The 20,598-nt window shown below is 41.2% G+C and overlaps 3 protein-coding genes and 1 non-coding gene across 7 annotated transcripts in view; all 4 read left to right on the forward strand.

Annotated features, from left to right (window-relative positions):
- The window catches only part of prkar2aa (protein kinase, cAMP-dependent, regulatory, type II, alpha A), a 46,653-nt gene extending 37,075 nt beyond the window's left edge, over positions 1 to 9,578 (forward strand). For both annotated transcript variants that reach the window (XM_026153127.2, XM_080294896.1), the window contains exons 5-11: positions 491 to 597; positions 5,083 to 5,224; positions 5,682 to 5,783; positions 6,013 to 6,087; positions 6,197 to 6,262; positions 6,586 to 6,724; positions 8,231 to 9,578. In XM_026153127.2, the coding sequence (XP_026008912.1) occupies positions 491 to 597; positions 5,083 to 5,224; positions 5,682 to 5,783; positions 6,013 to 6,087; positions 6,197 to 6,262; positions 6,586 to 6,724; positions 8,231 to 8,355 (756 nt within the window). In that variant the 3' untranslated portion in view covers positions 8,356 to 9,578. The remainder of the gene's footprint in view (positions 1 to 490; positions 598 to 5,082; positions 5,225 to 5,681; positions 5,784 to 6,012; positions 6,088 to 6,196; positions 6,263 to 6,585; positions 6,725 to 8,230) is intronic.
- A 545-nt stretch (positions 9,579 to 10,123) lies between these two features.
- On the forward strand, positions 10,124 to 15,846 carry naa80 (N-alpha-acetyltransferase 80, NatH catalytic subunit). The gene is made up of 2 exons (XM_080294898.1): positions 10,124 to 10,313; positions 14,253 to 15,846. Coding segments are annotated over exons 1-2 (837 nt in total). The 5' UTR covers positions 10,124 to 10,311; the 3' UTR covers positions 15,088 to 15,846.
- On the forward strand, positions 11,509 to 11,622 carry LOC113014047 (U5 spliceosomal RNA). The gene has a single exon (XR_003270915.1). It is a non-coding gene; the product is annotated as a U5 spliceosomal RNA (small nuclear RNA).
- On the forward strand, positions 12,800 to 19,450 carry hyal3 (hyaluronidase 3). 3 transcript variants are annotated; one of them, XM_080294894.1, is made up of 7 exons: positions 12,800 to 12,847; positions 16,963 to 17,253; positions 17,400 to 17,835; positions 17,958 to 18,105; positions 18,276 to 18,402; positions 18,535 to 18,624; positions 18,701 to 19,450. In XM_080294894.1, exons 2-7 carry the CDS (start codon positions 16,990 to 16,992, stop codon positions 18,959 to 18,961), a joined length of 1,326 nt encoding a protein of 441 aa, XP_080151020.1. In that variant the 5' UTR covers positions 12,800 to 12,847; positions 16,963 to 16,989; the 3' UTR covers positions 18,962 to 19,450. The 3 variants fall into 3 exon arrangements, with proteins under 3 accessions (XP_080151020.1, XP_026008907.2, XP_026008909.2); XM_026153122.2 differs by lacking the exon at positions 12,800 to 12,847 and adding an exon at positions 16,379 to 16,519; XM_026153124.2 differs by lacking the exon at positions 12,800 to 12,847 and adding an exon at positions 16,387 to 16,526.
- The last annotated feature ends 1,148 nt before the right edge of the window (positions 19,451 to 20,598 follow it).

Below are 20,598 nucleotides of genomic sequence, written 5' to 3' on the forward strand. Positions count from 1 at the left end.
GGGAAGAAAGGTTGAACAAAGAATGATTCCTGAAGGGATGCCTTCCTCATTAAACCTGTCAGTGAGGCCATGAAACAATATTTATTATTAACTTGGGTACAGTGCAGTAGAGTTACATGCAAATAATGCTATATTACTACTTGTGGTGTTTGTGTGTGCAATGAATTACTGACTCGTTTGGGTCACATAAACAGCACAGGTAAATTATGTTTCTTAAAGTCAATTGCTGTTGGGGTAAATCTGACATTGTGAAAAAAAATATTGTATTGTGGACTCGAAAATGGTCCTCTTCCTTTCCCTTGTGTATTTTCTAATACCATTTCCCTGATGGGATAATTAAATTTCTTCTTGTCTCCCTTCAGGAGCAACACACACACAGAAGCTAACTGAAATTATTGATGCACGAGCGCATGCGCACACAAAATATATTTTCCCTGTTACTCATCTTCCTCATTTGTGGCTGACATCCTTTTTCTGTTCCCGTATGAAGGAGCAGTTCTCACAGGTGCTGGACGCTATGTTTGAGTCGATTGTTAAGCCTCAGGAGCACGTCATAGACCAGGGACATGATGGAGACAACTTCTATGTCATAGAGAGGTAAGAAGCAGATGCCCGTGTCAGATCATTAAAACTGGGACTGTTTGTTTATTCAAATACAGCCTGTTTATTTAGGCTAGGCTGGATGGCAAAAAGGCCAGTGATGGTGTTTTACAGCATAACTGTTGCAAAAGACGGTGATGACCAGAGTTCCTGTTTTGTATATTTGAGTTATTATATTATACTGAAAGACCAGACAATATACATTTGTATTATTTAAACCAATGCAGTGCCATATTCCTGCATCATAATGTAGCATCAGTCTGTATGGAAAAGAGTCAGACAATTATGAGCCTCATAAAGTATAAAACAATAAATCCTTCCATTACATCCTAAACAACTGCAAACTAGATCTGACATAGTGATATCACTTAGAAAGTATATCATGGTAATTAAGAAATGAGTAGAAGGTAGTTTAAAAAAGCACGGCTGTTCTTTTAGAAATCAGTAAATAAGTTGTGACTGCTGGTCATAACAGTTGGGCTTGGGTTTGTGCATTGTTCAGGTTTGACAGGCGTGTGTATCTGTGTTTATGGTATTAGTGGAGCTGTGTATTTCACCTGCTGTATTGTTAATGTAAACACATGGTGCGTTCACAGGTCTTTACATGCCAGGTTAAAGTTGACTTGCATTAAATATACCCTCTGCGTTATATGTAATATGGAAAAATGAACACATTGTGATTTGGAAAATTATAATTACTCATTCGTCTGCAGGAAGTTGTGCTGATTGCTGCATTAACTTTCTCAGGCCTTGGTGAAATACAAACATTTTAAGTTCATTTCAAGAGTTTTGTACTTTAAAATATGTTAGATGCAACTTGAAAGGTTTCCATGGTGATCTCGAAGAGTACAGTGCTCTTGTAGGATATAGCATCTTTGTCGCTTACATTACTCTAACCAAAGTGATTACTTAAGAATGACTTAGGGATTACTTGCACTGAAAAAAGCCTGACCTCAAGATGTCAGTTTTTAACCTCTACCACTGAAGAGAGAACAGACTTCCCACTGTGTTTCTGGTGGCCTGCCAACGTTTGTCCCACCCTGGCCTCAGTTCATTCTTGGCATGGCTCATATCAGTGCAGTACAGCAGTGTAGTTCCACTCGTGTGCTATCGTTTCATCTGCACACACACTTTTAAACACAGCGTGCTCCCTGTACATGAGACATGCAGTGACCTTTATGAGCAGCATGCCTGCCTGATCATATACTATCCTGTGGTTTTTTTCCTAGCCTGTGCAAAGTGTAGGTGGCAGCTAATGTCACGAGCAGGGTGGGGTGTGAACATGGACACACAGAGAGACGAAGGGATAAACAGAAAAGAAAAGCAGTGAGGATAATAGGATAAAGCAACATTGCTTGTTTCCCATTTAATCTTTTTCGTATGTCACTGAGGCATATTTGTATTATAGACATCTCCTGCTTTCCTTATGGTGTCATATTATTAATCAGCTTAAACAGATTGGTCTGTTTCTGCTGTCAGCTGATTCTGAATGGCATAACTAAATGGGTTTGTGTAGCTGACGTGTGTGCCACTATATGGTAAATGTCCACTTAACAAAATCATAGACAGTCAGTTCTAAAGCCTCTAAGACAGGAAGTGGCTAGAAATCCTTCAGAGCTCCTCAAGGATGAGGAGTAAATATATAATGGGAGGAGTGACGTGAAAGATGTGAAAAAGGATCATTGTTGCTTTCAGCTGTGATTACTTAAAGTGTTATTACTGTAATCATTAAATTAAAAGTTTCAGTTTTGAAATCATTAAGTTGCGTAATCTTTCTCTCCTGCCTGGGTTTTTCTCATGAAAGCTGTAATGTCTTATATATTTTCAAATCACTGTGAAGCTCAGTGCCCAAAATAATTTTTTAATTCTGTTTACTGATATTGAGCATTTGCACCGTGTATCTAGTTTAAACATCACTGAAGGCTGTGCCCAAGGGTGGGCTTAGAAAAATTATGTACACATCCCCTAAGTGCAGGAAGAAACATCCGTTTGTCCTTGAGCAGCAGTTCCACAAATATACTCGTCGTTTTCTCATTTGCTGCAGTTTATCAAGAAAGTACATTTAACACTAGAAACACTTTGAGTTCAAAAGCACTGAACTACGCTAGTGTGATGTTATTCCTAGTGGTTGAATGAAGAAACAGAGGTGGTGAAAGAATCATGGCTCTTTGTTTATATTGACCCAGACATATTTATCCAAGCATGAAATTTATCAGTGGCCACCAGGTTTCACACCTGTTTGGTTGTTGAATAATGTGTGAACAACACATACAGATGGGTCTAGAGGGGGGAAGAAAAGAGAGGCTATAAAACTGTCGAAGTAACTTGCAACAGCTTTAATCCGCTTTGACATGGATTCTACAAATCTATGAAACTCTACCAGAAGGATTTAACACATGTAATGCAAATACAGCTTTCGGATCTCATATCATATCTACTATCATTTAAATTTAATTCATTTTAAATTTTAATTTATCAATGGATTTGAATCACATCATAAAGCCATTCATTAACTTCTCTTGCCCTATGAATGGCAGAATGGTCTCACCATAGGATGAAGGTGACCACATCGAACAAGTTTGCATTGATTTGCAATGAACAGATCCACCAGATCCTTCACTGCTTAACTTTCTCACTCATCTGTAGCTACATCTTAACTTCAGGCAGCTGGCGAAACAGGTTATCATTGTTCCCTCTGTCATGATAATCCAGTCGACGTAAGCTAATACTCAGTCGCCACCGATAGGGTTTTATCCCTTCTACGCAGCCAATGGGAAGACTGGCTAGCCTACAAAATTAGGGGTTAATCCTGCCAAGCAACAACGCTGCAAATTACCTACTCCAGGTTTAATCCTCGTGCAGACAGAGAGGGAGAGTGGGCTTCTCAACTGAAGCATTAGTCTCAATGAGTCAAGTAGGCACTATAACCTTTTTTTATTAGACAGTGGGATAATATAACAAATCCAACTGTTTTCCTGTCATGTTTTCCTGCTATTAAATCTTTTACATAGTGGATTGCAAAACAGGATGCTTTGTAAAATGAAAGAATTTGACTGGAATGATTTGCAAAACATTTGAAGTACATTTAATTGGTAGAAGAACAACGACAAAACAGAAAATGGTAAAAGTGAGGAATTTTCTTGAGTTTGAAAAATATATGATCATTTTAAATTTGATGCCAGTACCACATTTTAGAAAAGTTAAGACTTTTGTTAATCACATTTTCTTTCAAACATGGTTAATGGTACTGTTGGAGTTATAATAGTGAAATGTGTTGTCATTCTCACTAAATATTTTTGAGCGGTTCGGCAATCCTCCGTGGTATTTTGCATTTCATATTGTACCAGATGCTTTTAATAAGCGACAGCTCTGGACTGCAGTCAGATCAGTTTATCACCCCAACACTCTTACTGTGGAGCTATAATGTTGTAAGAAAGTAGTTTGCTATAGTCAGGCTGATATAGATACAGCAGCATGTACTACTTCAAAATTTGCATTGCTTGTTCAGAGTCGGTGGTCCACAAACATATGTGAGCTAATGCCTAAAGCCCATAGAAATTGCCTATGCTTATTTTGAATGGTGCAGTCCTGATGGCACCTCTGTACCTAAATGAGCTTGTGCCCAGAGGATGTGTCAATTACACTTTTATTCATTGCTGACAGTGTTTTTCACACGTGTTCCTGAGCTTGTATGAACCCACTGATTTTTCCATTATAAAATCTTTTATGTTTTAAATGTAGTGCCTCCTCAGGGCCTTATGATTCTGCCTGTTCCCTATTAGTTTTCAGCCTTGTCCCTTGGAAACAAAGATTTTCCTTGTTATATTACACTGAGAGATGTATTACAAATTATTGAGCTTCTTCTTACACAGTATTTCTCAGGGAAATAGACACTTCTCCATCTTTACTTCCTCTCTGAGATGCTCTTCAAATTAAGTGAGTTCAGGTATTTTTTGCAGTGATACGTTTTCCCTGGTTATACCTGTGCGCGCCCATCAATCCATTTTAGATAGCTTCACAGAACATTGCAGCATCTTTATGTGCTTACATTACTGAAATATAGCATTGAAATGATTTGCAAATCAATGCATTCTGTTGTTTTGTTTTTCTTTTTAAGAATAAACACAAGTCACCAAGTGTACCACACTATCACGGTCCTATCCACAGGATAGAGATGCTCTGTAAATAGATAACCATGTACACCATTTTGTAGTTAATAAACATTACTCATTTTGGGTGATCAGTGATGACTGTCATCAAAAAACCTCTTATAGCAACTAAAATGGTACATTTTTTCAAAGCTTGTGGAGAGGTTGAACACAGTCAGAGGAAGAAGCCATAAAATGTTTATGCAGATCTTGAATCACTTTCTTTGAAACTGCAGCTCTGTCCAAGTGCCCCACTTTTCTCACTTTGAGACTCTGCTGCTGACTTCTTGTTATTTCTAACCTTCTGTCAATCGCTCTCTCGCCTTCTCTCCAGGGGTGTGTATGACATAGTGGTTTCAGGAAAATGCGTGGGTCAGTATAACAATAAGGGCAGCTTTGGAGAGCTGGCACTCATGTACAACACGCCACGTGCCGCCACCATTGTAGCCACCCAGGACGGAGCGCTATGGGGACTGGTAAGAACTTATAATCCACTTTAAATCCTTTTCTAAAGCCACCACCTACATGAAACTCTATTATTAAGCATTTTCTAACTCCATTTTGTTCTTTGTTTTTCAGTAACATTTCAGTTATGACCTCTTTGAACTTACACCAACTGTTGTACATCTGTTGTAATAGTATAGCAGCCTGTACGGGTCTGTAAAGCTCAGGTTTAAACTGTTTTCATTGAAAATTGTCTCAAGAGTATTGCACTGTGAAGGCTGGGAGCTGTTTCTGTGACTGAACACAGTTTAATAGGCTGTGATGCTGAAGCATGTTAAGAATGGACTCCTGTAATCTATGAATGGAGCCAGTGGCTTTGTAATGTCTTTTGCCGCTGCAGCTCCACCTGCTGGCCAAGCAGAGGAAGAACAATGTGACTTTTTCTCTATATGAGGTATTTGTTTATTAGAGACATTTTTCCTCTCCTAGGACCGTGCTACATTTCGTAGACTCATTGTAAAGAACAATGCCAAGAAGAGGAGGATGTACGAGTGTTTCATTGAGTCAGTGCCCCTACTCAAATCACTGGAGGTGAGTTATACTTGGATTGGTTTGAAATAAGCCTCATCTTACTCAGTTTAGGCCCCCCCACCCCCACGCCCTCATATTAAAGAGTCTAAAGTTCAGCAGAAAGTATAAGAATGTGATTGATGAATCTGAGATGAGCTGGATTGACTTTGGGGGTATTTGCAACATTTTTGACGCATTTCTTCTACAATATTGCCATTTTCCCTTAAATGTTTGTCTTCTCTCTTTCCAGGCAACAGAGAGGATGAAGCTAGTTGATGTATTAGGAGCAAAGCAGTTCACAGATGCCGAACGTATCATCACACAGGTGAGAGATGCATTTATCAGATGTAGTTTCACACTGCAGCGTTGAAGGTCTTTACATTCATATAGAGCATATATATATATATATATAAGTGTCTTTTCTTTCTCCTCAGGGAGACAAAGCTGATTGTTTCTACATTGTAGAGTCTGGGGAGGTCAAGATCATGATGAAGAGTAAAGTAAGAAGCTCAACTTCTTTGAATGAATGTATTTTCAATGTGCATTTCTATAAGCAGAAAACTTAGGATCATACTTACTGGTTTAACAGTATGCAGTTAGACAAAAGCCTGATTATATTCTTTCACCAGGTAATTTCTGTACAGCACAATAGCAACCCACACTCTCCATTGAAATCCATCACAACACAAAAGCGTGTCCTCTATTTGCCTAGCAACTATGGGATTCATGATTGTCTGCTCAGTCTGCTGAGTGCCTCTTGCTTCGGGGTTGAGGCTCCTAACCTTTAATCCTGTTCCCTTTTCTCCTCCCCCCTCTCCTGCAGACGAAGGCAGACCACGCAGACAATGCGGAGGTGGAGATAACACGCTGTACCAGGGGTCAGTACTTCGGGGAGCTGGCCTTGGTCACTAACAAGCCCCGGGCCGCCTCAGCCTACGCAGTGGGAGATGTCAAGTGTTTGGGTAAGACAAAATATACTTGGACATCAATGCCAATCCTGCTATCTCAAGGATAGTGATAAGGAACTTAGATGTGTGTAACCCTTGTATATAGTTGGGCATCATATAAAATCTGTGAATGAGTAGTATTTAAACCACTCAAACTTTCAACAGGTCTGTGGTATTCATTTTCTACTAATTGAACTGTTACAAGCATTTTGGCCTGAGATATCAAGTGGCATTTGAATTTTGATTAATTCACGGCCGGCTGTTCATCGCCTTTTTTTTTTTTTTTTCTCTCTTTGATTGAAGGTCATTGTGTCATTATTTTGCTTTTAAAGTGGGTACACTAACTCAGGCTCTTCAGAGTGTGTATGAGCAGCTCTTCAGTTTTGAAAATGAACAGGATTATTATTATTTTTATTTTTTTTAATAACTGGTTGTGTTTTTGTAGCATCCCTGTGGTTTTTATTTAGTTTTCCAGTCATCTCTGTTATTTGTTTTAATGGTGTATTAGCTCCACTCTGTATTCCCCTGTTTACTCCTCTTTAGTGTTAACCATAAATACACTGTTAGTATACACTCTTATCCATCTTGTATTTCAGTGTATTTTCTGTTCCCTGACGGTACCCCAGCTTGTCTTGAACAAATGCTTGATCTTTTAAGAAGAGGAAGTGTCATTAATCTGTACTGCAGCGGCATATTCTGTCTGCTGTACTCCTGTCACTCTCCCACCGTTGTTAAAGATGAGCAGGACTTCAAAGGCCCCCTGGTGCCTGTAGTGCTGTTATGAACATGTATATCTGTCACAGTGCATCTGTGACAGATAAGATAAGCAGTCTGCTAAATGTATTAATGATGCATCAGAAACATTTCACTGATGACTGAAGTTGTTGTTTCATTCGGGATGAATGCTTATGCTCGCATTTGTCCTGATGGAGGTGAATTTGTCTGGTACTTTGGAGACCTCGGGGTTCAAGTGGGGTTCTTGTGAGATGTGTTTCCAGCTTGGCAGCTTCAGATGATTCTAATCGCAACTCTACTCATTGCACTTGCGCCTCAGAAATATGTCTACCCTGATATTCTAATGTAGATGTTTGGGAAAGCCAATCCTTTATTTATTCTTTTCAGGAAATTTACATCACAAAGGCAGACAGCTTCAGCACAGACATAATGCCTCACATCCCAAACAGAAAAACTTTATCTATTCCTCATGGCTCCAACTTCCTGTTGAGCTGCACACCAAAGTATCTGTGGTTAAAGACTACTTCTGCTTCTGGGTGGTTATCGGTATTGGTTATGTCCTCCTCCTACCTCTCTTAAAGTCCACAACCATCCCCTTGTATTTGCGATGTTAAGATGGAGATGATTACATTCCCTCCAATCTACAAAGTCCTGTGTTTACATATATATGTAACTTTATGTGGGGAAACATTTCAACAGTACCCCTTGTAGACTGTTTAAATGTGTTGTGACAACTGAATTTAATCCTCAGATGTGTTTCACATCCATCTCTGTTTCTCTGTTTAGTAATAGACATCCAGGCATTTGAGCGCCTCCTGGGCTCCTGTAAGGAGATCATGAAGAGGAACATCGCCCACTATGAGGAGCAGCTGGTGGCTCTGTTTGGCTCCAGCATGGACCTGAGAGACTGAGCCTCCCATACCACCCTCCGTGCCTTCTACTACAAACACACATACAGACACAGACACACAGACATATGTCCTTTCCCACATCATGCAGTGGCTATAGAGACTCATAAGCTTTACACAGATGGTGCAAATGCATGAAAGTGTACTTGGCTCACCTCCAGGTATATAAATCAGAGTATGAACACACACTCCATCACACACACACATTCACTGATCTCTGTAGGCACTGAGAGACGCTCACTTAAGTCTGCTCACCCTCGTGCACAACCAGCTCAACAGACCCCTTGTTAAGCTGACTTTGGTTAGATATACACATACAGAGCTAGCTGAAGGCCACATACCTTGTTACTTGAGCCAGCTTCAACCTCTCAGTATGAATGCCTTTGCTGCAGTGACCTAAAACAGGTAAAAGCAGTGTAAGGACGTATAGTACACAAGCACTCCATACACACGTCCAAAAAGACACAGAGCTTCACATGTGCAGGCTTTGCATTCACGTGAGCACTTAAACAACTCCAAGTTGTTCCAAGCCTCAGCCAAGGACACATCAACCCATGGAGACACACACACACACACACACACACACACACACACACACACACACACACGGGTACAACATATAGGCAACCACAGTTGCAAAAACGGATACACTGTGGTAAAATGGAGATGAAAAACTTCCCTGAAAAGGAAAACTTCAAATTCAAAAAGGCAAAAAAAAAAAGAGAGTTTAAAAAAAGATACATTTTAGAAACATTTTATGAAGATTCAAAACAGAAGCTTTGATAAAATATTTAAATTAACAAAAAAAGAGTGTTTCCTCTTTGGGGGGGCTGGGGTGCAGAACTTTGTGAGCGCGCTCCGTTTCTTCCTCTACTGTTGTTGATCGAGTTGAGTTAGTGCTGGTGATTATTGCAGTACCACAGAAGAAGCAGTGAAAACAACCCTATGTTTTCTGGGCCATTGTTATTCGTCATTGACTCCACACATCATTGTATTGAATTAATTAATAATGTATTGTTATATTCTTTTTTTGCTTTTTGTTTTGTTTTACTTTGACCAGTTCTGATAAAATTCACCATCATCTCTGACACAATGTAAAGAGAAAAAAAAGGAAGAAAAAAAAAATCTAATATAACATTAGTGCTTATTTCGCCTTGATTATCCTTGAATAAGTTGTCCTGGATTTAAAAATGGAAAAAAAATAAATAAAAAATTTTGTTAAAAAATCTTGCCTCTGTTAAATTTCTAATGCAACTTGATATTTTTTTCAGTGCCATATTAATAACATGTAAATGAAAGTATTTGGGTGATTCAAATGCAGTGCATGTAACACTGAGCTTTGGTTGATTCTCACAGGCAGTTTGTGGTCCTTCATTATGTTCTAGCCTTCAGCTTATGTAGTAAGAGACTACTCATCACTACTGCACTGCTTTGTTAACGTCATTTCCCTTTGTTTCCATGTGTCAATTTTCATCTTTCCTAAAGGTGCTTGTACATGATTCAGCTGTGACTCAACTTTAGACAATACTTACTGCAGATCACTGTTTTTAATTAATTTTTTAAAGTTACAATAATAGTCATACATTATGCATTATTTAAATAATAGCCAAAATATTCCACCTACTATATAACACAAAGAAGCCACTCATGACCTCACTGAAAAGGTCAACGGAACAGATTTTCCTTTATTTTGTCACTTTTTGTGTATATGTAATACAACTCCCATTCGCTGGGGGCAGACGTGACAGCACGCACTCTTGACGTGAGCAGCAGCATTTCCTCCCGTTATGGACGTACCGGTTTGATGGTAGGGGAAACTGATACAGGAGCGGACGCTATGAACGGCCATAAGCTTATACAGTCGTGAAGCCAGATTTAGAGCTTACCGCAGATCAGCTGTGAAACAAACTCCTGTGAGAGGACGACCAGAAACGGCAACCAACCACGAGACTTAAAAAAATGTAGGTAACTTTGTGGTGGTAGGAAGCGACCGAAAAGGTGAACTTGTTGCTTTAGAATAAACTTAAAATGAGTTTCTTACTAATATTTAACTAGCGTCACTACGCACCCACGGGGTACTGCTTATTGACGCCTAAAGCTGTAAATAAGCACATGGGCATGCTAGCATGTCGCTGTGAATGAGAGTTCATTTAACTTGCATAGAAGTGGACGCCAATAAGGGAGGAGTAGATGACAAATATATATATATATTTTAAAAAATACCCAGCTTATTTTTATATCAATATTTTATCTCAAATGTGCTTAATTATTTTACGATCAGGGGAGTTGTGGGCAGTGAAACATCGAATAACTACAACTCCCACAAAGCATACATTTCTGCTCTTGCTACTACCTGGGGGGAAAAAAACTTTTTGTCTGTAATAAATCTGTTTTCTGATTAACGAGAGCATTAAAACGGTATTACCACGTTTAGTTTAGCGTCTTACTTTCTTCCCTCTTTAAGGTACCCGATATTTATCTTGTTGCCCTCCCACCCCGTGTTATTTCTCACTATAAAGGTTTTTGGGCTATCTGGCCAAGGAAAAACATAAAAAGAAGCATCTTATAAGTGAGAGAGGTTAGAAAAAGGGAGTAATCCCTTATTTTTAAATCATACATGAGTAATAATATTAACGATATATTTTAGTATTCTATTGTTGTATTTAATGAATGTACACTGCTGTACGCAGACATGAAACGCGGTTATACTACGCATGTGCAGAGGGCGACAACATTGAGTGTCTATTACGCATGCGCGAAACCTCTGAGCACGGAAAGTAACGTTTTTAGTAATTACTGTTCTTGTTGGAAAATCTGACATCCTCGCTTCATTCAGACGTCACATAATCACATCAGTGTTTTATGAAGAAGCGGGAGCTTTAGTGAAAAATAACGTAGGAAACACACAACTAAAGTTAGAGGCGTGGCTGTGATCGCAGTGTTCCCATAATGCATTGCGCGTGTGTAAACGTTTATAGTATATTTAATAATTTACCATGTAGCGTTTGTGTTTTCCTAAAAGGTAGCGTGAAATTTCCGAACAGTATTAGTTTGTGTCTGTTTAGTTGTGGCATTATTAAACGTTAAATCGCGAACCGTAATAGAGACTGCTATGTCGGAGAATGGGGTCGGCCTGCCGCTCGTCTAGTCTCCAGTACACTCTTGTTTCTCTTCAGATCGTATAAATCTTTCGCCTTTTACTAAAGATTTCCGTGGAGTGGAACAATAAGAGTTTAATCTAATTTTTTGATGCCCTGCGTTAGTGGGGCTTGTTTCACTGTGAAAAATTAATGTTTGTTTCTAAATGCTGGTCTATAAGTTCTGTTGGAAGTATCTCAGTGTGGTTTAGTGGTCTGTAAAACTGCTGTTTTTGGTATCAATCTGACACCAAGTAAATATAGGACCAGTACTGCCAATACTGACACTTTGCAACCCATAAAGGCAGTTTATGCACAAGATTGCAGTGTATGGCATGAATCATCATAGGTTTGCCATTTCTGAACATATTTAATAACCACTAAATCACTGTGATTCTTCAATAATGAGTTAACACAATAAAAAAAACACCTTTCAGATTTTCCTGCATTTTGATACTAGGTCTTTTGGAGACAAGAAATATGCATGTGCCTGTCTCTAAACCAAAGCACATGTTGTTTAACTGTGCTATAGGCTAGAGCCTATTGCACTAGTATCACCCAATACCAGGGGGGGTTTGCAATACTATTGACAGTTGAATCGAACTGCCAACCTCTAGTGTGGTTCTTGGTAATAGATAAAAGTGTTACTTTCAAAACGTCACTTTTCCATGTCCACCCCCTTCACAATAAAAGCCCAGATTTTGGCTGTCTTTTTGTACTAGTTTTACTAAATAAAGTAGTTTTGGTTCATTTGTTTTGTATTTTAAAATTAACTAATAAATGTTAGTTTTTTTGTTGTCATTTTCCTTATCAAATAACAGACCTATTCCTGTTTTGGTAGGGAATGTCTGCAAAGCATATATTGTGAAAGTTTATAAGACGATTGCATTAGTCTCTAAACATACGTTCCAAAAACAGCATAAGCTGTGACTTCAGTTGAATTTGAATTTCGCAAACACACACACACACAGTCAGATAAAAGTGGACCTCTTTACAGAAACAACAAAACATACATAGAGCACACAAAACACTGCTGTTGATTTAAACATAATATGGAAATGTCAGTCATTTTAATGCAAAATCCGAAAAAGAATAAGGTTTCTTTTACTCTCGAGCAGTGACAGGAAGTTTCCAACCTCTGTTTTTCATCATACCCGATGTAAGTGTTGTGGCTTCAATACTGAATATAATTAAAGTTTAAAAGGCAGAGTCAGACATCAAAAAGAAGGTAGTCAGTGCCTTATTCAGTAAACTCCCATTTCCTGTTGAAGGAGAGTATGTGAAGTAGCATTGCATAGCCAGTAACACATTCAAATCAGTTTGACAGTCAGCTGTTTCGTTTCAGCATTTCTCTCTTGGTGAGTTATTTATTTATTTATTTAGTCCAAGAAAAACTTAAATTAAAAACGACTGCAATGTTTTTCTCACTGTCAGTCATTTTTCACATTTTGCATGCACGACTTGGGGTGAACCCAGTTTTGCTTCTTCTTTAAGACCACTTTAATTACTGGTTTGTGACTCTAATGTGGACGACTTGACTATAATTTAAAATAACATATATAGAGAGATATACTGCAGTGTGAATGCATTTGGGTTTTTTACATAAGAAGCAAGTACAGCTTGGCTTTGAGTTGAATTAGCTGGATTAGTTCGTTTCAGCGTCAGTTTGTGCTGACTAAACTGCACTTCAGCCTTTCTGAAGAAGCACTGTGGTGAAACTGTGACAGATAACTACTGCTTCCCCATTTAGAATGATAACAGCTATTAAACATCAGGACCTCAGCGTACATGAACAGAATCTATTCATCAGTTAAACGCTCTCACATCTCAAGCGCACATAAAAATGCATGAGCGCGGCTATGATTGCACTTTGATGTGTATTTGAGAATTGCGATATTAATTGTGAGGCAGTTTAAATCCACAGTGTGGATTTGAACCAAATGGACTTCACACGTAGGCTTACACTTACACTCCAGATCAGAAGTTTGAGCTCTTTGTAGTATTTAAAGGAGAGTGAGACAAGATCTCAGCATATGATACTCCAGCATGTCGTAGATAAAATGGAACTTAAAAGTCGGTTCAGTCACACCCCCACATCACATCTCTCACATCATACTTGGTAAGTGATGCGAGAGATGTATTTTGGCAGTTTCTTTAGGCTTCTCGAGTTCCCGTTTCTGCGTTCAACACGTAAAAGCTGCTGCTGCCCTGCCTGCTGTTTCAGCAGCTCTCACATCCACCTGTAGGATCCACCGTTATATTATGCGCCCCCCTTCCGGCTCTCCTCCCTGCTTTCTCCTATCTTGTCACTTTTGTCTTACTTCTCTCTATCACCTTTTCTGTCCCTTTGAAGAAGTGCGGCTCCATAAATATTAAAGAGGTAAGTATTACTTCTCAGTTGCAGTGAATTTATAGAAGAAAATAAACTGTAGAAAAACAAACAGAAGAAAGTAGAAGAGAAATAATAATTGAACATAAACCACTGACGCACTCCGGGGCCTGATTAACCCTGGCAGGGCCTCCTTGGATGAGGGTGTCTAGTGAATTATATTACTATATATACATTTGCTGTTTCTGGTGTGGTTTTGAAAGCAAATGAATGCCTTCATCTCTAATCCTTGCTCGCACTGCCTGTTGGGTAACAGACACAGTGTTTTAACCACTCAGCTAAGGAGGAACTGCATGCTTGAGACACTTCCTGATATTTTCACACTTAACCATAGAAGGTAAATGGAGACTGACTTGAAACCCTGATCGTCGCAGGTCTGAACCCGTAACGTCAACGTCCGACGATCCGAGGCGACAAAACTTCTACGAGGTCTCAACACTGGATGGAGACGTTAAAGAGAAGCTACACGTAGTCTCCGAGCAGCCAGAGAAGGTCCACGCCGTTCCCATCCACCAGCGTCCCGACCTGCTCGTTCCCTGCGCAGACCTCGTCAACTGCGAGTGGCAGAGGAGCCAGGCCGCCCGGGTTCACTCTCTCCAAAAATCCTGCTCAGAGTTTCCTGTCAACCTGGTCCTCCTGCAGGGCCGCGGGGAGACTGAGAGGCTACTCGGCCACGCCAGGCTGTCTCGGGTCGTGGGTCACAGCGGCAGCCTTTTTGTCGAGTCAGTAGTTGTGTCCGAGGCGGAGCGAGGCAAGGGCTATGGCCGCACTCTGATGGAGAAGACCGAACGTTACGCCAGAAGTCGAGGGTTCAAGCGTCTCTGTCTGACCACCCACGATAAGCAGCACTTCTACGCCCACCTTGGCTATGTGCTGTCGACACCAGTGCAGAACGCGGGGGCCATGACGGCATTCATTCCCATGGAGACGCTTCTGAGGTTCTCCCGAATGCCGAGTGAGGAAACGAGCGTGCAGACGCAAACAAAGATGCACGCTCAAGGGGACAGAGACTCAGGAGGTGGTTGTGCTGTACGGTCGCCTCCATCCTTTAGTTTACCTCCTCCTCCACCACCTCCTCCTCCTCCCACTATCCCTCGTCCTCCCCCTCCTCCTCAGTGTGCAGGGCAGTGTGTAGTTCAGACTCTGACTGAAACTCCGTACAGAGATGCCAAAGGACTTCCCATCTACTGGATGCACAAGGACATTTGATGATCGCTGTCAGATACACACCAAAAGACAGAAATAAGCACAAACTCACAAAACACACACATATTGGAAGAAGAAGTGTGACATAGAAAGAACTGTGCTAGCAAACCAAAGAAGTAAACACTCGCACTCAACACTTTTACTTTTTCCACGTCACAGTTTGCAGAAGTATTTCCCAACACCTGTGAACAGATGCTGCGTGTGAACCCAGCTGCATGTGTACCTGTACGTCTGCATCGCTGCACTGAGTAAAAGAGAAATGATGGTGAACATAAGGACCCAGCAAGAAACTGGGGATAAACTTTAATGCTTCAGTTTCACTCAAGAATGTACTTTTTTTTATTGTAGTGACTGATGTTTGAGCCTAACTCTGTATAGTGTAGCCTGTGTGATACACAGACGGGATCTGCAGCAGCAGAATTAAACTCATCGGTTCAGTTTGCTGTGTTTACTTGAAAAGAGCTTAAATAATTGTAATTATTACAACCAGTACAGCTGAGCAAAGCATAAACGTGACTCCCCTGCTCCCAGCTTCCAATGCGGGACCTTGGCACAGCAGAATTTACAGCCCAGAGTGTGTTATGTGTTTTTTTTCTGGCAGTTAAGCGAATTAACTGCAAGCAGGAGCGCACACTCGCTGCAGACTATGGTTATATGTAATAAATATTACATATTTTCCTTGTTGTTGTTTTTTTTTTATGTGTTTTGTAATCCGGGTTTTGAGGTTTGATTGAAACAAGAATAAATTAAAGATCATGACTATTTCCTATTGCTGTGAGACTGCTTGACTTCCATAAAAATGTGTTTTGGTCCCCAAATGTCGAGAAAAGGTGGCGCTGTCGCCGCTTCATGCGCAAAAGCGCAGCGCGGTGGTCATGTTAAAGGCGCTTTTAGTGCTCCGTTGAGTAGAAAAGCGCAATATAAGAATCAGTCCAATTACCGTTTAGCCTTACACATCAGTGGGGCCACACAGCTACAGCGATGGGGCACGCCTATCACTGTTCGGCACCGAGTGCGCGCGGAGAATCCAGGTTAGCGCTGGGGAGAGGGAAAAAAAATCCCTCAAGCAGAATCTAATCTGAGCTCTAATCGGATGAGAGGGTGACTCACATCTCTCACCTCAGTGAAATATCAGTCTATCCCGGACTGTCTGAATGGCGGCATCAGTGTAACGTTTAAGGAAAGGGGGCGGAGCTCGATGCGCAACAGGTGCGAGGCTGCAGTTTCATCTTTGCAGCTCTTAGCCCAAAGATGCACACCGTCTACCTCCACCTGTCCATGTCTCAACTCCAATCGCTTCATCTGGAGTTCTTCGGCCGTAAGCTGGCTGTGCATTCAGCAGGAACTAGAAGCTCCACGTCGGCTTTGACTGCTTCCCCTGCAGCGGATACACCAGCAGCGCCAGCTCCCCTCCTGTTTCCTCACATTGAGAAAGGTTTGAAGTGAGAAAAACTAAAAAATAAGCTTTTCTGCGTTTGTTGAGCTGCTTAGATGTAGAATTTTTCGCAGAATAATGCGAATCACAGTCATTGTTGCACTCAGTGATAAATACTTCATATCTGCAGTGACAGCTTGTGCAGATATAACCAATCTCAACCACTTAAGTAACTTGTTGCCCATCAGTCTTCCAAAAATCTGTCTGCTGCTGTTATTTTCTCATGTTGTTTTTATTTGGTTCATTGAAATGTTAAAGATTTCTTACAGTGGGTGAAAAATGATTGGAATAAAGAGACTTTCTTATCATTATAGCTTTGACTGGTCTTTATTTTTGCATTTCTTATCATGTTTTTCTGTCAGATAAAAGCCCGTACTTGTATATACAAAGTTAACCATTTAAATGCAGAAAAGTTCATCAGGACGATTTCTTTCTCCTGCCAGGAAGGACACATCTGTGGGTGAGCAGCCATGGAGCTGTCTCTCCTCCTCCTCCCCGTCTTCTTCATCTCTTCCCTCCGTTGCAACTCGCTGCCACAGAATTCCCCCCAGGCGGATGCCTTCATCGGCACCTCGCTGCAAGCTGTGGCTGCAGCTCATCCCATCCTGCAGAACCAGCCTTTCATCCTGGTGTGGAACATGCCCACGGCAAACTGTCCACAGCGATACAACATCCACCTGGACCTGGGAGACTTTCATATTGTGGAGAACAAGAAGGAGCGCTTCCAGGGACAGGTGATCGTCCCTCATCCATTTATTTTACTGATATTCTACTTTAAAACCATAGAAAGAGGGCTGGTGAGGGCACTGTAACAGTAACAAGGATTAAATGTGCAATAAATCCAAAACAAGTGAAAAAGGGAAAATGTTTGATTTTCCAGAAAATGACCATCTTCTACCGCGACCACTTGGGAAAATATCCATACCTCTCCCGAAATGGCAAGAAAGTGAATGGAGGACTCCCTCAGCTCAGCGACCTGGCCTCTCACCTCTCCCTCACGGTGACGCAGCTGTCCGACCTCCTGCTACCAGATTTTAGCGGCCTAGCTGTCATCGACTGGGAGGAATGGAGACCGTTGTGGGAGACGAACTTTGGATCTAAGCTGGAGTACCGGAGGTTGTCCAAACTGCTGGTGAAACAGGAGCAACCAGATCTTTCAGAGCGGGCAGTGACATCGCTGGCGAGGCAGATGTTTGAGGAGAGCGCTCGGAAGTTCATGGAAGAGACACTCCAGTCTGCGGTCGGAGAACGCCCCAAAGGCTTCTGGGGGTTTTATGGTTTTCCCGCCTGCTTTAACAAGAACAAGAGAAAGACAGGTTGGTCTAACACTAACGTTGAACACGTTGGTTTTCTAGCAATCTGAACAATAATGACAACTCCTTTTGTACCGATGATACAGGCTGATCTCTGTCTTTTATTTGTATTTCTGTGTGATCAGATAAAACTTACACAGGACGCTGCCTCAGGGGGACCAGGCAGCAGAATGATGAGCTGTCCTGGCTTTGGACTAAGTCCTCCGCTCTCTACCCCAGCATCTACCTGCCACAGAAACTGGCAGGGTCTGCAGATGCAGCTCTAATGGTCAGGTACAAGAAAATCAGCAAGAAATGCATTCACTTACACTCTGCTGCCTCAGGCACTCACATATCCAATCATGACAAGGGTATGAGCAGTCCTGTCATTTAGCTTTTGTTAGCCATGATGGCCAGACAGGTGGTTTCGCTTACTCACGGGTTGCTCTGTCTTCTTTAACCAGACACAGACTGCTGGAGGCTTTGAGGGTGGCGTCAGGTTGGCCATATCACAACAACACCGACCACGCCACACCCGTCCTCCCCTACGCCAGGCTAGCATTCACACACTCACTCAAGTTTCTCAGTAAGGTAGGACTTTTTTAGCATACATCACATAATATTAAGATTTTAAATATGTGGCATGACAAACTGTGCGTGCGTGCGTGCGTGCGTGCGTGCGTGTGTGTGTGTGTGTGTGTGTGTGTGTGCGTGTGTGTGCAGATGGACCTGGAGCACACACTTGGAGAGAGTGCATCACTGGGGGCAGCTGGAGTTGTGCTGTGGGGAGAACTGAAATTCGCCAAAAACAAGGTGTGCATGTGAGAAAACATTATCAGTGTGTGTGTGCGCCTATGTGTAACCATATTGATCTTCCCAAACCATCCAGAAACAGTGCGTTCTCCTCAGAGACTACGTCCACAATGTCTTGGGTCCCTTCGTTCGATCTCTGAGGTCTGACGCAGAGCGCTGCAGCCTCCAGGTTTGCCACGGCAATGGACGCTGCACCAGGAGACACCTGGGCTCTGGCCACCGGCTCAGTGACTCTTCCAAACATTTCCAGAAACACTTCATGTGTCATTGCTACCAAGGCTGGACAGGGCAGGGGTGCCAAGACAAGAAGAGCGAGAGCAGAGAGGAGGAAGATTGACCTGAGCTTTTTTGTTACGGTGCTGTCCATTTATGAGTTCATGGGGATAATAATACTACTAATGGAAGTTACAGTTTTGAGCAATGTAGTCCAAGTTCATTTTAATTTCATTAGTCCAAAGTTGTTGTTTTTTTTTTAAATCTTCTCTGCCCTTTCTGTTTTCCAGTGCAACCAGTTGTTAACACCTTGCTGTAAATCCTTTGCATTCCTATTTATGGAGTCATCTCTTGATTGTAAACTTTAACAATGACACACCTACCTCCGCAGAGGTTGTGAAGTTGGTACCCATGGAGATAATTCTGCCATCATGCACTTTAATAGTCTCCTGTGGTCTTTCAGTTGTTTAGACTTTTTGGCTGTTTCTGTGGTCGTGTGTCATAAATGAAAGGAAGAAAAGAAACTGTGTTTGGCTACATTAAAGGGACCTGTACTTAAATTTGACTCTAATGGACTTTGCATAGGAAGACTAAAGTGTAATGTTTTACTGTTGCAAGATTTTTTTTTTCTCAACCAATAGTAAAATAGTGTCTTGTTACCATGGAAGAAAAGACACATTTTAAACTTGACATGTGTACATAAAATCTGACTGAAAAATCCAATCAAACATCACCATGAACGACAGAACACTGTAAATAAACGACTTGGTGAAAACACGTAACTATACATTTACCCAGTCATACAATACATACTTGACAAAGTTGATGAAATCAGAAGTCCGTTTAATTTTCTGGCCGTCCACAGCGTTTGTACTTTGTGTTTCCTGTGATGCCCACAGTGAGTCACCCAAAACGACTGACAGCACAGTATAAAAACAGCTTGTACGTTTTTAGACACAGTGGCAATGACATAATGGTCTCACACAGGCACGTGCAGAGGGGGGGCTAGAGGGGCTTGAGGATTCTGGATCAGCACCATGATGCCCATAGTATATACAGTATTCTGAACAAGGTCTAAAATGTCACTGTGTGTGCGTGCATGTGTGTGTTTTATGTATATGGATTATTTTAAATTATTACTCATGATATAACATTGTCCAGACATGCCTGGTAAGGACATGAGGAGGAAACAGAGCTGTGTGAGGCTACTAAAGGCAGTGCTATAACATTTTTCTGTCATCATTTTATTATAGATTAAGTGCTGGAGTTGTTAGGTGTGGATAATTAAATTATAGTTTATTGCAATAGGAAGTTGTGCCTTGTTCTCAGAAAGACAGCAAGTGGAGAGTGATATATGAGAAGATGGGATGGAAGGAAGAAGAGAAGCAAAGAGTGATTCACAGGCAGAGCCTAAGTGCTGTCACCAATCTTTGCATTTTGTTATTATCTCATGACACTTGTTTAATCAGCTACCATCTCGCCTATGGACTTTTTAATGTCTACAGTCTCAGATCAACACAGCCCTGCCCTCCAGCACTATCCACAGCAACCCCTCAACAGCAACATTGTACCCATCAGGTAAAACATCGGCTACGTTTGCTTTGCCTTGTTGCCCATATTAGATTCTTGATTAATGTGTGTTGTTGTTATTCAGCCTGGCTCAATGTGCCCCTTTTTAGCTTTAAGCATCCGCCCCTTTAAACCTCTCTGCACGGCCCTGGTCTGACATTATTTCAAGCAATGTGAGATCAACCACTTCCC

Source organism: Astatotilapia calliptera, chromosome 20, assembly GCF_964374335.1.
Source record: "Astatotilapia calliptera chromosome 20, fAstCal68.1, whole genome shotgun sequence".
NCBI classification, from domain to species: Eukaryota; Metazoa; Chordata; class Actinopteri; order Cichliformes; family Cichlidae; genus Astatotilapia; species Astatotilapia calliptera.

Excerpts from the sequence above, each read along its gene's own strand:
- hyal3 (XM_080294894.1), top strand. The coding sequence starts at position 16,990 with ATGGAGCTGTCTCTCCTCCTCCTCCCCGTCTTCTTCATCTCTTCCCTC. Across the intron at positions 17,836-17,957 it reads CAAGAACAAGAGAAAGACAG|ATAAAACTTACACAGGACGC; the intron begins GTTGGTCTAACA and ends CTGTGTGATCAG. Across the intron at positions 18,106-18,275 it reads GATGCAGCTCTAATGGTCAG|ACACAGACTGCTGGAGGCTT; the intron begins GTACAAGAAAAT and ends TTCTTTAACCAG.